We start from the raw sequence: 14,864 nt of genomic DNA, 5'->3' as shown, positions 1-14,864 counted from the left end.
CCGTTCATGTGAAGATATGAAAATGGAGACATCCTATGTAAAGAGTTTACATAAGACTGAACCATGAAATAGTCACTTTTTATGTTCTAAATGTCGTTTAATGTATAAAACTGACTATTTCATTAATTGATGACCTAGGTAACTTAATCTTAATCTTGAACTAACTATGAACTCATGTTCACTCGGAATTATCCTTAGATCTGCATAGGTGAGGGTAGCTCATTATCGCTGGCCCAATAAGCCTCCCATTTCAGGGGTAAGATCAGGTGGATAGCTGGGAACATAGGATGCAAGACGGAATTCACTCTTACCCGTTATAGGGATAGTAGATAGGTTGTTCCCTTTAATACTGAATCCAGGTCTTGAACAAGGCCCCCCCCCCCTCTCATTGGCCCGAGAGGGGTTCGGTTTATATGTTGGACCTTAAAGCAATTGTTCATTAGAGGATCAGTGGAACTTAAGGAATAAGATGTGATTCGGGGGTAAAACGGTTTTAATGACCCAGCCGAGATTACAAACAACCTGTGAAGGATTAGCTTACTAATCATGATTATATCATATGGACACAAATATATCTATAGTGACGGGAGTGCAACTACAGGACTATAGTGGAATGACCCGTGAGTTAACGAATGTTGATTAGCTCCATCTAAAGAGTTTAGCCAGCTAATCTCGGATCGTTGGAGCCCATGATCTATAGGTCCATTAGGTTCCCCTACTAGCTCATATGGAATAAACTTATAACAGTATAATAGAATAATTCGAATTGTTCGAATTAGGTGAAGAGAGAGAAGCCTTCAGATAGCTCAAAATCTGTTCCAGTGCAACCCAATGATCAACTATAGGGCATAACATGTACTGACTCACAATACTCACTAAATAGGCTATGTCGGGTCGAATCACTGTAAGGTAATTAGTTTTCCCAGTAACCTCCTATATCTTTCAGGATCTTTTCGCAGTTCTCTATCTTTTGTGAGCTGTAAGTTGGGCATCATTGGGGTACTACATGGCTTAGCCCCTAGCTTCCTTATTTCAGTCTACAAGTCTAAGTACATATTTTCTCTGTGATAATAGTATTCCTTTCTTGCTTCTTATTACCTCAATTCCTAAGAAGTATTTCAACATGCCCAAATCTTTTGTACAAAATTGACTATGAAGAAAGGTCTTTAGGGACTGGATATCTAAAGCATCATCACCAATATCACAATATCATTCACATATACGACTAACAAGATGACACCACCCTCAGATCTCTTAAAAAAGACCGAATGATCTAACGTGCTCTTCTGCATTCCAAAGCTTCCAATCACCTAACTAAATTTACTAAACCAAGCCCATGGACTCTGCCTTAATCTATACAAAGATTTACAAAGGCGACACACTGTTCCATTCGCCCCCTGAGCAACAAACCCTGGTGGTTGCTCCATATACATCTTTTCTTGAAGATCACCATGAAGAAATGCATTTTTAATATCAAGCTGATGTAAAGACCAATGATTGATCGAAGCTAATGAAATAAACCACCTCACAGATGCCATTTTTGCTATAGGAGAAAAAGTATTAGTATAGTCAACATATTTGTGCATAGCCTTTCACTACAAGGCGTGCTTTTAACAGAGCAACAGAACCATCTGGATTGACTTTAACCGCACATACCCATTTGCAACCGATAGCCTTCTTTCCTACAGGGGGAGAAACTAAATCCCATGTACAATTATCATCTAAGGCAATCATCTCCTCCACCATTGCGGCACGCCAACCAGGATGAGACAAAGCTTCTTGAACAGTTTTAGGGATGGAAACAGACTTTAAGGATGCAATGAATGAACATGTGGAAAACAACAAATGGTTATATGAAACAAAAGAGGAAATAGGATGAGCACATGTACGTATACCTTTGCGAAGAGCAATAGGAAGATTATCACTCGTTTCTGGATCCAATGACGAAGAAGACTCTGGCATAGGGCATGGAATCGAAGGAGACGAAGAAATTTTTGGTACAAGGCATGAAACTGAAGGAGTTTGTTATCGAGTATAGACCTTAACGATGGGTGGAAGAGTAGAGGTAGCCACAGGTAGAGATGAATCAAGAAGAGGATCAGAAGGAGAAATAACTGTGTAGACAAGGAAGTCATCCTGTAATTCCTTATGCTCTCCCTGACTCTTATTCGAAGAGAAAAATGACGATGAAAAAAATGAGGAATGTTAAAAAAAGTGACATCGGGAGAGATGAAATATTTATTTAAACTAGGACAATAACACCGATACCCCTTTTGAACATGAGAATAACAAAGGAAAATACATTTTAAGGACTTTGGATCTATCTTGGTATGTTGAGGCCGAACATCCCGAACAAAGCAAGTGCAATCAAATATTTTGGGTTGAATGGGAAACAAATGTTGCTTGGGGCATAAAGTACGAAAAGGTATCTCATCCCTAAGAATGGAAGAGGGCATGCAATTTATTAAGAAACAAGTTGTGGAAATAGCATCAGCCCAAAAGGATTTTGGAACATGTATCTGAAACACCAAGGCTCTGGCCGTCTCGAGGACATGACGATTCTTTCATTCTGCAATACCGTTTTGCGTTGGAGTATTGACACAAGAAGATTGATGAAAAATGCCATGGAAATCTAAATATGACTTGACTGCATGAGAGAAATATTCCTTAGCATTATCGCTCCATTGTATTTTAAGAGAACCACTAAACTGAGTTCAAATTATAGCTTGGAAGTTACAAAAATGAGAAAGTAACTCAGAACGATTTTTCATTAAATATAACCGCATAACACGAGAATAGTCATCGACAAATGTAACAAAATATCTAAACCTTCTTTTGGACTCAATAGGACATGGACCCCACACATCAGAATGGACTAATTAAAAAGAGCACTAGCTTGTTTATTGACTCGAGGATACAAACTCAAACGATGAAATTTAGCAAACTGACATGACTCACAATCTAAAGAAGACAAATGTTGAAGTTGTGGACGAAGACTCTTCAACACAGAGATAGATGGATGACCCAAACGACAATGCTCTTCAAAAGGAGATGACACGCTAGAGCATGTGATGGCTGTAAGTGTTTGTGGTTCAAAGATGCAAAGACCGCCAAATTCACGCCCTTTACCAATAGTTTGCTTCATTGTAAGATCCTGAAATAAGCAATAACAAAGTAAAAAGGAGACACAACAATGAAGATCACAAGTGAGTTTACTGATTGAAATCAAATTAAACGAAAAATGTGGTAAATTTAAGACTAATGACAAAGAAATTAATTGAGTAAGATGGACGGTTCTTGATCCTAAAATGGGTGTGGAGGTTCCATCAGCTATAGTGACATCAGGTGAAGAGGTAGATGTACAAATGTTAGGGAATAAACTGGAGTTACCTGTCATATAGTCTGTAGTGCCAGAGTCAATGACCCATTTTGACGTGGAGGAAAGAAGGCATTTAGAGATGTTACCTGTCTTTGTGATGGCCATAATGGGAGTAGAAGGTGATGCTCTCAATGACTCTTGAAATTGTTGAAACTTATCAAACTCCTCTACAGAAATCGTAATTGACTTGTCAAGATTATCAGGAGTAGAAGGAACATGTGCAGATGGCACCCTCTGACCCTTATTCATCAATCTTCTGCATTCACATTTCGTATGACCAAGTTTATGACAGTAATTGCAAACAACACCTCCTGGATTTGATCTTTGGTTATTGGGATGACCTTTGGAGCTATTTGATTCAACCCCCATATTACTAATATAATCATTTGTGCATCCAATCAAAGCACTACTAGAATCAGATGACATAACTGCTTGTGTCTTCTTTGTACGAAGTATTTAAGTATAAGCTTCTTCCAATGATGAAATATTTAAGCTTCACAACACTTGATCTTTGGCCATCTCATATTTAAGTGCAAGACCTACTAAAAAACTCATGATAAACAACTTTTCACTTTGAGCCATTAGAACTTTTGGATCCGTGCTAATTGGCATCAAGGCATTGAATTTTGCACATGTATTTTTAACCTCCATAAAGTAGCTTGTAAGAGATTTTTCTTCTTGATCAGGTTTATAGAGTCTTACAAACATCAAATAGTCTATTAATATTCTCTTTCCCAGAATAAAGGCAATCCAAATATTCCAATAGTTCCTTGATTGATTCGCAGTGATTGACTAGTTCAATGATTTCACAGTCAATAGAATTCTTGATTTGTAGATGCATTCTTGAATCATCCCGCCACCAAATTTTTTTATAAGCATCAATCGGTAGCTCTTTCGTGATGTGATCATCCGTTTCCATGCTCCTAATAAAGTGGCAAACATTTGATCTCCATGAGTAGTAATTGGATTCATTCAACTTGTGTTCAGTTACTTTTGACACCATAGGAACCATCTCAGATATAACTACTAGTTTCTTATTAGCCATTACCTCAAAATAAATACCAGATAGTAGAGAATCAAACCCTAATTTACCAAAGAAATGTTTTTATAAATAGTAAGTATATAGCCCAAACAAACACACCACCAAGAAGAGTCAACAAAACCGAGGAAACCCACAAAAGGCAAACGGAAACAGGTGGTGCACGCGCTGGCGCGTGGATCAACGGCAGAAGGGAAAAATGGCACGTGAGCCTCACACGCTGGTCAAATGGATTCCAGACTTTGGGGTTATGTAGATCGGCGGCTGGGCTTCTCGATGGACTAGGCGGTGTCGAAAAACTACTTTTTTTTTCGGCGGTGGCGGTGGTTACAGTGGCGCAGCGAATGAACCGAAGACGGCAGCTGTGAGCAAAAGTGTAAACTCACCCCTCCAAAAAAACCCTAGATGTAACACAAATGGGTTCTAAATTTTCAAACCCTAAGGTTCACAAAACCCTAATTTTGTTTAGAGGGCTTTGATACCATGTAAAACAATTAGGTTTGAGAGAGAATCAGAATATTCTATTCATTCACCAAAGATATGAATATATACAAGTGTACAAAGCATAGAGAAGGAAAATATAACAAGATATTTACAATAATAAAAAACCCTAACTATAACAAGAAATTAGCACGATAACTGAATAAGTGAATTCAAAATGTTAATCAGAGTGGAAAAGGTGTGACATTCTGGAGTTTGAACTTGGATGTCCTATTTGATTCCAATTTAGATCTTATATAGACATACACACACACACCGAAAAACTGAAAAATAAAAGTAACTTATAAGGGCTACTGAGAAATAGATAAAAGTAACTTATGTGCGTGAGAATGAGAGATGAGGTTGTGATAATTGGCGAAGGCCTGCTGAGAAATAGATAAAAGGCCTCTTTTTGAGTATGTGCATGACAATGAGAGATGAGGTTATGATAATTGGCAAGCGAAGCAATATTATATTTTATTGTTTTATTATTGGTTGAATCAGTGTTTTTTTAGATGGACGAACAACTTGGGCAATTGGATGAATTCAGATATGTGAATGAAAATGGGACTAAAACATGCATAAAGGGTCTGAATGTGGAAAACTCAAAAGTACAGGGAATGTTTCTCGATTTACCCAATATTTTAAGCACCGTTAAAGTTGACCTGGATGAACTTTTGTTTCCTTTTATTATGCATGTAATTCTTTTTATAGTCATGTTATCATTGTACAATTTTCCTGACTATATATATGTTCATCCCAGATTCACCAACTGGCATTCAGCCCACATACTGATTCCAAAGGAATTATGGATCTTGTGAAGTTCCTTAGTCCGAAGCACGTGATACTTGTACATGGAGAGAAGCCTAAGATGGCTACTTTAAAGCAGAGGATTCATTCTGAACTCGGAATCCCATGTTATGATCCTGCAAATAATGAAACCGTATCCATTTCTTCAACTCTTTCTGTCAAAGCAGAAGCCTCAAGGATGTTTATTCAGAGTTGTTCAACTCCTAATTTCAAGTTTTTGAAAAGAAACCTGAACAATAAAGTTGATCCTAATTTAAAAGATTTAAGTTGCAAAGCAGGAGGAACTTCACGCGTGTTTATACGCAAATGCTCGAATCACCATTTCAAGTATTTGAATAGAAATTTGGACACCAAGTTTGATTCTAGTTTTAGTTGTGGTCCAGAGCTACAGGTAAGTGATGATAGAGTGAACGAAGGGATCTTGGTGATGGAAAAGGGTAAGAAAACAAAGGTGTTACACCAGGATGAAGTACTGCTACTCTTGGGAGAACAAGAGCATGAGGTTAGGTTTGCTAATTGTAGACCCATATATTTTGGAAACTTAGAGGAGACCCATGTTATGGATTGCTTATCTAGAAAATCTTTATGGCTTTCCCAGCTATTTTCAAAGCTTTCAAGTGAACTTTCAGACAAGAATGTTCAAAATCTTGGTGAGTATCTTCAAGTTGAATCATTTACACTGTCCATTTGTTCAAAGGAAGATTGCCCTTACAGAACTACAAATAGAATTGAAAATGAATCTACTATAGTATTTTGTTGCTGTAGTTGGCTAATTGCAGATGAAATCCTTGCATGGAAAATCATTTCTATCTTGGAGAAGCATAATCTCGGTTCAACATGAAGGGGGCCTACTATGTATGGTTTCCTTAAATATACATGGGAATATGCATTATGAGGTTAGCTCAATTCATGACTTGTTTGGTAAAGGAAAGAATCTACTGCTTATCACCTGAAGTTCATAGTCTGATGCCAAATCTGGAGGTTTAAATTATGAATTGTTTGTTTTGGAAGTTTTGAATGGCCGGAAGTGGAACTGCTATCTATGCAAAAGTGCGAGCAGTCTTTAAAGAGTGGTGATCCTTTTATTTTCTTTAGTATAGTAGGGATAGAGGGATTTGAATTGCAGACTTCTTTGTCACTAACAGATTCGTATGTCAGTTGAACTATGCTCCTTTTGGCAAAGGGTGGTGAGTTTTTTTATATAAGAGTTTTTGTGGTTAATGGGTTTATTTGTTTTCTCAGAGTTCAGAATTGTTTGTTGTAAAAATGGCTAAGTTATTGTTATTATTTGCTATTAGGAGTTTTCCAAATTGTTTCATTTTGATTGTATTTGTGGAATCCGTTTTATACACTAATTGCTTGTCCCAAGCATTAACGCCATAGGTACACTCCATTTTATTTGTCTTGTCGTTAAATTACAATGTTTACACATTAACAAATGTTATAGTTCTTTTTTTTTTTTTTTTCTTTTTTGAAAAAACGAAAAACATAAATGCCACATCACTCCTTTTTATACAAAATATACTCAATATTTTACCTTAAGCTCATATGATGTCATTGGTAGTATTGGGAGCCAAGGATCTCATCTGGTGTTCAGTTATCATTTTGTTATATGAGAGATTTTGTAAAAGTAGTTTGAACTTATATCTAGCAATTGGTTAAAGGGCAAACCAATTTTAGAATTCACATTATGGATCTTATGAGGTAGTGGCGCCTAAATTGAATAATTTTTTTTATTTAGATAGATTAATATTGGACCATCCAAAAGGTCTCATTACTAATGAAACAACTTCCCCTCTTAGCTCATGTGAGAATTTCATTTGGATAAACATCATGTGAGAGATCCCTTTGAAGAAATGCGTACACTCAATCACGAGAACAACTTACTCAATTCGGAGGCATATCTTGAGTCCATTAAAATAGAGCACAAGCATGAGCACGAATCACATTTGTTCTTAACAAGTAGAGGGGATAAGGTTCACTAAATTTTCTTTGTTTGAAATATGTAGGTTTTTCTAACACATTGCCATATGGGCTTAGATCGTGGCTCTGATACCAATTGGTAATTATGATAACAACATCTCCTTCCATCTCCACAATGATATTATACTGTCCACTTATCCTTACTCTCTTGACTTTGCTGTTTAAACCATTTAAAAGATTCCATACTCACTTTCTTCTCTAACAATGTAGAACCTTGATTATACTAATCATATAATGCTCAACATAATGCTCTCAGGTATAACAACTCCTAAATAAGAAGTGAAGCATTGCAAATTGGTATAGTTGTTATTACAACAATTTGTTGATTAAATAAGCAACAATCAAAATGAGCATGTGTTGTGAGAATAACCAGATTAACTAATATACATATGAGATCAACTTCGATGAGATATCTTGTTCTTGTCAAATGAAAAACCACCAAATGTCTAGCATATCCCTTACATGGACCCCAAATGAATATTTCTTTTCTTGGAAAAAAAATATGAATTAGATCTTGGATTTTGCAAGTGTATCAACTTATTGTGTTCCACTACATTTTATTTGGATAAACGTTATGTGAGAGACTTATAATTTTGTCAATTAAACTTTTAAAATTTCATAAGCTAATCAATTTAAACTCTTAGTTAAGACTTGATTTTGAAAATCATCCATATCAATTTTAATAATTTATTTTGTTAATTTGATATTTTAAGAAGTCTACCTATGTAATAAAATTGATCTTCAAAAGTAATCTTAACAATGCGTCTAAATTGATTTACTATAATATTATGAAAAATCAGGGGTTTGATTATAAGTCTCACGGGATGTTTTTAAAATAAATTCTTAAAAATTTTATAAATTTATATAATTCTGAAAGTTTAATGTTTAAATTAATACAACGTTCTCAAGTTGAAGCGTATGAACAGATAGCAAATGAAATGGAATAACACTACTCCCAAGTAATTTTCAAAATGGAATGTTGGCCATTATTGGAAAATAAAAGACTTGATGCACAAAGAAAGTTGAAATCAAGTTCTAGAACCCTACCTTTTCTAGAAGCCCTCTTTTCCCTTTGTTCCCCTCATTTTTCTTTTTCTTTCTTTCCCCCTTCTTGTTTTCTAGAATTTCTCTCACGTAAACATTAAATAAATATATTAATTCATTCTTGTCGAGTCATTAAAAAAGTCGAATCTATCATCATTATTATAGAGAGGAAAAAATAACTAAAAAACATATATATCTTTCTTTATGTTAAGTTAGTTTGAAACTCTCTCTAGTTCAGATAAAATTGATAATATTTATTCGTTTCTTTAAAATTGAACGTTCAAATATCTAAACTCGAAATTAGATTTAGTTAAAGAAAAAAGTTGAGACGAAGCTAATATAGATATTTGAAACATGAATGAAAATAAAACATGTTTGAATTTAATAATTTGACCTTTGAAAAAAAGGTCAAATATTAAAAAATGCGTTTGCAGGGAGTCGAACCCGGGTCTATTGCTTGGCCATTTTTTATTATTTAATTCTTATTAAAGGATTAATTAACTATTGTAAAAAAGGGAAAAGGGATAAATATATGTTTATCTTAGCATTTTAAAATATGTTTGACATGAACATAAAAAGTGAATCAATGTGTTCATTATATTGTAAAAATCTAACAAAATATATAAAACAAATCATTGATATGGACATATGTATTAATAGTAGATATTTATATTTAATTTAAAATAATGAAATGTTTAGGTCCTGTTCTGGTAACTATTTAGGCTCCGTTTGGTAGCCACTTTGTTTTTGTTTTGTTTTTGAAAATTAAGCCTATGGACACTACTTTTACCTTCAAATTTTTTAATTTATTATCTACTTTTCACCAATGGTTTAAAAAAATCAAGCCAAATTTTGAAAACTAAAAAAAGTAGCTTTCAAAAAGTTGTTTTTGTTTTTCAAATTTGGCTAAGAATTCAACCATTATAATTAAAAAAGATGCAAATCATGGCAAGAAATGTAGATACTATAGACTTAATTTTCAAAAATAAAAACAAAAAACAAAATAGTTATAAAAAAGAACCTTAGTTTTATATTTTATTTTTTTTTTGAAAATTAAGCCTATAAACACTACTTTTACCTCTAAATTTTTTACTTTGTTATCTACTTTTGACCAATGGATTTAAAAAACCAAACCAAAATCTGAAAACTAAAAAAAGTAGCTTTTCAAAAGTTGTTTTTGTTTTTGAAATTGGACTAAGAATTCAATCATTGTACTTAAAAAATATGCAAATTAATATAAGAAATGGAGAGGAAATAGACTTAATTTTCAAAAACCAAAAAGCAAAAAACAAAAAGATTACCAAACAAACCTCTTAACTTTTTATATATTTTGTTTCTAAAAATATTAACCACATTGACATTTTCATCGCATATATATTTATAACTTATAAATGCTTTATATATAAATTCTGGACTTGTTTAAAAAGTTTCAATTTAGTTTTTAATAATATCTTAATATTTTCATTTATGCTATTTCTATTAGTTAATATAGGACTAATGCCTAGCTTTGCTAGAGGGTAATTATAGTCAATTGACATAAATTTAGATGAAAGATTCCACCACCTCAAATAAATTGGATCTATATAATTCTAGATGGTTTAACCATCTTTCAAATGGTCAACAGTGTATATATCACAAGTATAAGTTTGTAACATCGATCTTGAGTTAAAGGTTTGATTTCTCCACCTTCATATTACATAAAAAAATTCATGCTTCAAAATATCACTTTAAGGTGACAGGATTTGGACCTATGACCCTCTATACCCAAAACAGATGCGTTAACCAAATTGCGCTACACCTCGTATTCCCCCAGAGCATATAGATCACCTAATCGATGAATACTCAAATCAAATTCGCTCCTAGGGATGCAAGAACCATTTTAAGTAATCAACAATTTTTTTTTTTTTTCTTAAACGAACTCCTACAATCTTAGACGATGTCAAAAAAGCCATCTTGTACAGGAGCGAAGTCGAGGGGAAGGAGCTTATAGCTCGACCGATAATGGGAGAAGCAAAACTCCTTGGGGAGGATTACGTCAACTTATCATCAATCATATATTTAACTCTATTAACTGTTGATTGAAAAAAAAGATATAGAAAAATGTTAAAACATAAAAGTCTAAAATTGAAACTTTCATTTATTAAGGAAATAACAATTATACCTGTTTCTCTTATATATATATATTCTGTAGCATAGTTAATAACATCTAGATTGTTGAGGCAACATCCAAACTTTATTAAAAATAAATTTGGAAGGTATAGATTTTTATTTATTCATATATATATATATCTTTTTATTGTGTTCATGGTATGGCCAATTATGGTGGCCTATTTTTGTAATAATGCAAGTGGCAAAGTGTGGTCAAGGTCTTTTTAGCAATTTTTTTTATCAATTTATGTCCAAAATTCTTACCTTTTCTTAGAGTTGCTTTCAATGCATTTGAACTTTTTCTTACAAAAGAAAGTAGCAAGTGGGAAAAGATTATTTTGGAGATCCCTTTTTCTTTTTCTTTTTCTTTTTCTTTTTCTTTTTGGTACTTTTAAGATTGGAATCTTCTCTCATTGCTCATTATTCCATAACCTTAATTGAAAAGTTCAAGTATTTTATTTTCTTGACTTTCAACTATGATTCATAAACCTTAATCTCATTTAATGTGATATAATTAATTAACTATATGCATGTACCAATTATGATATTTCCATAGGTAGTATGTTAGATTAATATTAAGGCTATGTTTGGATTAAGTAGAGAAAAAAATATTTTTCAAAATAGTCATTTTTTTATTTAAATTTTTATGATAAAAACTATTTAAAATATAATATGAAAGTGTCTAAAAACTATTTGAGTAGTTGTCACACACTTCATTTTTTTTCCTAAAATGACTTATTTTTAAAATTAAACGGTTAAAAATTTCAAACTAAACATACAGTAAATTATGATGGTCCAGTTTGTTAGGTTATGTAAAATCAATTAAAAAAACATTTGAAAATAAATTAGTTGCTCTTAATCAATTTTCTTGATTTTACATGTATTTTGCCTCCCTCGAAAAGAATACAAAAAAGGAAGGGAAAAAAAAAAGAAACTATAAGTACAATTTAACATTCTAAATTTAAGGTTTTATATGGTTTTATATTTTTAAAGATTTGGGTAAAATATTTGGTTATTCCTTAGGTTTTGAATTTTGTTTGTATTCCGTCCTTTAAAAATGGTATACATTTAGTCATTAAGTTTTGAGTTTGGTTTCAATTTAATCCATAAATTTTAAAATGTTATAATTATACCTATGAGATTTGAGTTTTGCTTCAATTTGGTCCTAAACTCATAATCATGTTTCAATATTTACACTTTTAACTTCAATTTTTCATTAAATACTCATTTTTCATCTTTAGTGTTAATGTCCTATTAACTTTTGAAACTATGAAAATTATAATTAATCAATAAGTTTTACTATTTTCCATCACTATTAAAAATTTAGGGAAAATGTCAATTTATACCCCTAAAATTTGAAGGTTGTATCAACCTTTTATACCATGAACTAATAACTATATTAATTTAAACCTTAGATTTTCATAAGTGTATCAGTTTATACTCTCATTCTACTTCATTTGGATAAACATTGTGCAAAACTTATAATTTTATCAATTAAAACCCTAAACTTCATAAATAAGTCCATTTAGACTCTTAATTATGGTTTCTTTCAAGAATTGACAACACGGTAACTATACTAGTTCATTTTGTCAATCCGACATTTGAAGATGTCTACATATGTGTAAGAATTTATGTCTGAAGAATTTTCATAGATAATCTTAATAATGCATCTAAATTGATTCACTTGTAAAATTTTAGGAGTTTAATGAATAGAATTATAAAGTTTCACACATATTTGTAAAAAAAAATCTAAAAGAAGGTGTACATTGATTCACCTATAAAATTTCAAGATTTAAATTGATACAATTATTAATTTAAGGTTTAAATTGATTCAACTTCAAAAAGTTAAAAGATAAATCTAAATTAAAATTTTATATTCTCTATTGAATTAGTTTATTTAGTTATATAACACACATAATTAAAAACTTTCAATTCTCTCTATTTTTTTCTTTTTAATAAACTAGATGGGTTCGTTGAGTTTGTCTTCATTAATTCAATTATTATTGATTTATGCATACCTCACTCTTATTATATAGCAAAATAAAACAATATAAATTCAATATATAAATATAATTAATGCACATTTAAATAACTAAGAAAAATAAAAATTAGATAAAAAAAACAAATTTTGATAACAAAGTGAGATGGAAGAGTATCAAAGAAAGTTCATATATGGAATATGCTGGTTTAATTTTGGAACACTTTATTTAAAAGCTTAAGATTTTTATCTTCTGTTGAGTGGTTGGCTGTTCTAATATAATGATTTTGGCTTATTTTAAAAATGTATATTATCGTCTCATTGTTGGGAATGACGAGTCATCCAAATGATGTCTTTCTTTAATTTTGTGACTAATTTAACGTTATAATTCTTGAAAAAACTTTTTAATGATTACAAACTTGATAATAGTCATTTGGCAGTTACAGATCTAATGTATTCAACCCAATTTGACCGTTACATATTTAAGATTTTAAAATTGTTCAACCTCTACGGATCTAAAATTGATGTTAGATATGAAACCTTTTTTGAATTTCCTTTTAAATAAAGGACAATTCTTTGTATGTGATGTAGATTTTCTTCTTTTCTCTATTTTCATCTCTTAAATTTCTTTAAGTTGTTTTTTAATTTCATTTCTTTCTCCAACGAGTACATGCCTAATATTGGAGGTTGTGTAAACCTTGGGGAGTAGTCAGCAATTTCGATTAAGCACCAAGGTTGTGATTTCTAGTCAAGACAAATAATGTGGTGATGAGTGACTTTCCAAGTTAGAAGAAACTCACGCCAAAACGGGGATGATGGCAAGCAAGACAAACTTGCCAAGTTTGATTGATATGGTGCGTCAATCTGCTGCTTTGACGGACCAATCAGGTCGCAGATGCCTTAAGCTTAAGTAGGAAGATTGGAGTTGGCGGCATTTAAGTGTGAGGCAGTAGCAGCTACCAGTAGGATCACGAGTACCATACCGCATCATATTTGAGATGGGCTTGAAAAAGGACCCACAAGAAACCTTTTGCACTAGAATGAAAAACTCGGCTTGAATCAGAATCCACTTTTTTTTCCCTTTCAAAACCTTCACGGCACAACAACGATCAACATTTGATTCATATACTTATAAATATAAATATTTGCATGTATGAGTGCCATCATTTCACGTTTCAATCTAAACAAAATGAAAGTCTCAATCAAGCTGCCTCCAACTTTAAAGTGCTTCAAATTTCCAATTATTACTTACTAAGAAAAAGATTTTTTTAAAAAAAAAAAAATTATGACATATATCCACAACTAACTTTGGTACCTCTTTGCCAAATATGAGTGTGTTCCACTTCACATTATAAATGGAGTTTGGTAGATATGTGTTCTTCTTTTAACATGTGAAGTGATCTAACACTTGTGACCATTCTACAAAGCGGGCCGCATCATAGCGTTACCAGGATAAGGTTTCCCTTCTATATCCATATACTACAGACCATTTTGGTTATCACTTAAGACATGATCCACTTGTATGTCACTATATACATGCTTAAGTTACATACAGATAACTAAGGATTTTATGTTTATTAGTTTGTGGTAAAGCAAATAAAACAAACAACTGAGCAAAATAAAGATGTGAAGTAAATATCATATATTATACAATATAAGCGTTCATATAAACTATTTACAAACTACAAGACACGAGACTTTAGGGCATCAACCCCAACAATCTCCCACTCGTCCTAAAGTGAAGTGGGGTGTACATAAAACTAATACAAAATAATAAACTATGGCATAAAAGCCCAGTACAAGAAAATATCCCACTTGCCCTAGTCCAGCCACGGGCGATCCTGTAGACCCATGCTCTGAAGGTGACCCTCAAACACTGTAGCGCCGTGAGAGCCTTCGTAAATGGATCAGCAACATTGTGCTTCGAAGTGATCTTCGTGACAATCACGTCCCCTCAATGCACTATCTCGCGGATCAGATGATACTTTCGCTCTATGTGTTTG

At 32.6% G+C, this 14,864-nt stretch overlaps 1 protein-coding gene across 3 annotated transcripts; it reads left to right on the top strand.

The window, feature by feature from the left end:
• The first annotated feature begins 942 nt into the window (after nucleotides 1-942).
• Nucleotides 943-7,123, top strand: LOC150034962 (cleavage and polyadenylation specificity factor subunit 3-II-like). Of its 3 annotated transcripts, XM_090315343.1 has the most exons (3): nucleotides 943-6,210; nucleotides 6,307-6,358; nucleotides 6,474-7,123. In XM_090315343.1, the coding sequence occupies exons 1-3, from the start codon at nucleotides 5,707-5,709 to the stop codon at nucleotides 6,479-6,481; spliced, it is 564 nt and encodes a 187-aa protein (XP_090171469.1). In that variant the 5' UTR covers nucleotides 943-5,706; the 3' UTR covers nucleotides 6,482-7,123. The 3 variants fall into 3 exon arrangements, with proteins under 3 accessions (XP_090171469.1, XP_090171467.1, XP_090171468.1); XM_090315341.1 differs by having other exon boundaries at nucleotides 987-6,210; nucleotides 6,307-7,123; XM_090315342.1 differs by having other exon boundaries at nucleotides 995-6,358.
• The last annotated feature ends 7,741 nt before the right edge of the window (nucleotides 7,124-14,864 follow it).

The sequence above is a fragment of the Benincasa hispida genome, chromosome 7 (genome assembly GCF_027475165.1).
Source record: "Benincasa hispida cultivar pf3 chromosome 7, pf3_genome.v1.1, whole genome shotgun sequence".
NCBI lineage: Eukaryota > Viridiplantae > Streptophyta > Magnoliopsida > Cucurbitales > Cucurbitaceae > Benincasa > Benincasa hispida.
Note: the sequence above shows the minus strand (reverse complement) of the source record. Positions and strands in the feature narration are given on the sequence as shown.

Bases quoted from the DNA above. Each gene is read 5' to 3' on its own strand.
- LOC150034962 (XM_090315341.1), top strand. From the start codon at position 5,707: ATGGATCTTGTGAAGTTCCTTAGTCCGAAGCACGTGATACTTGTACAT. The intron at 6,211-6,306 runs GTTAGGTTTGCT...TGGCTTTCCCAG, and splicing joins TGGGAGAACAAGAGCATGAG to CTATTTTCAAAGCTTTCAAG.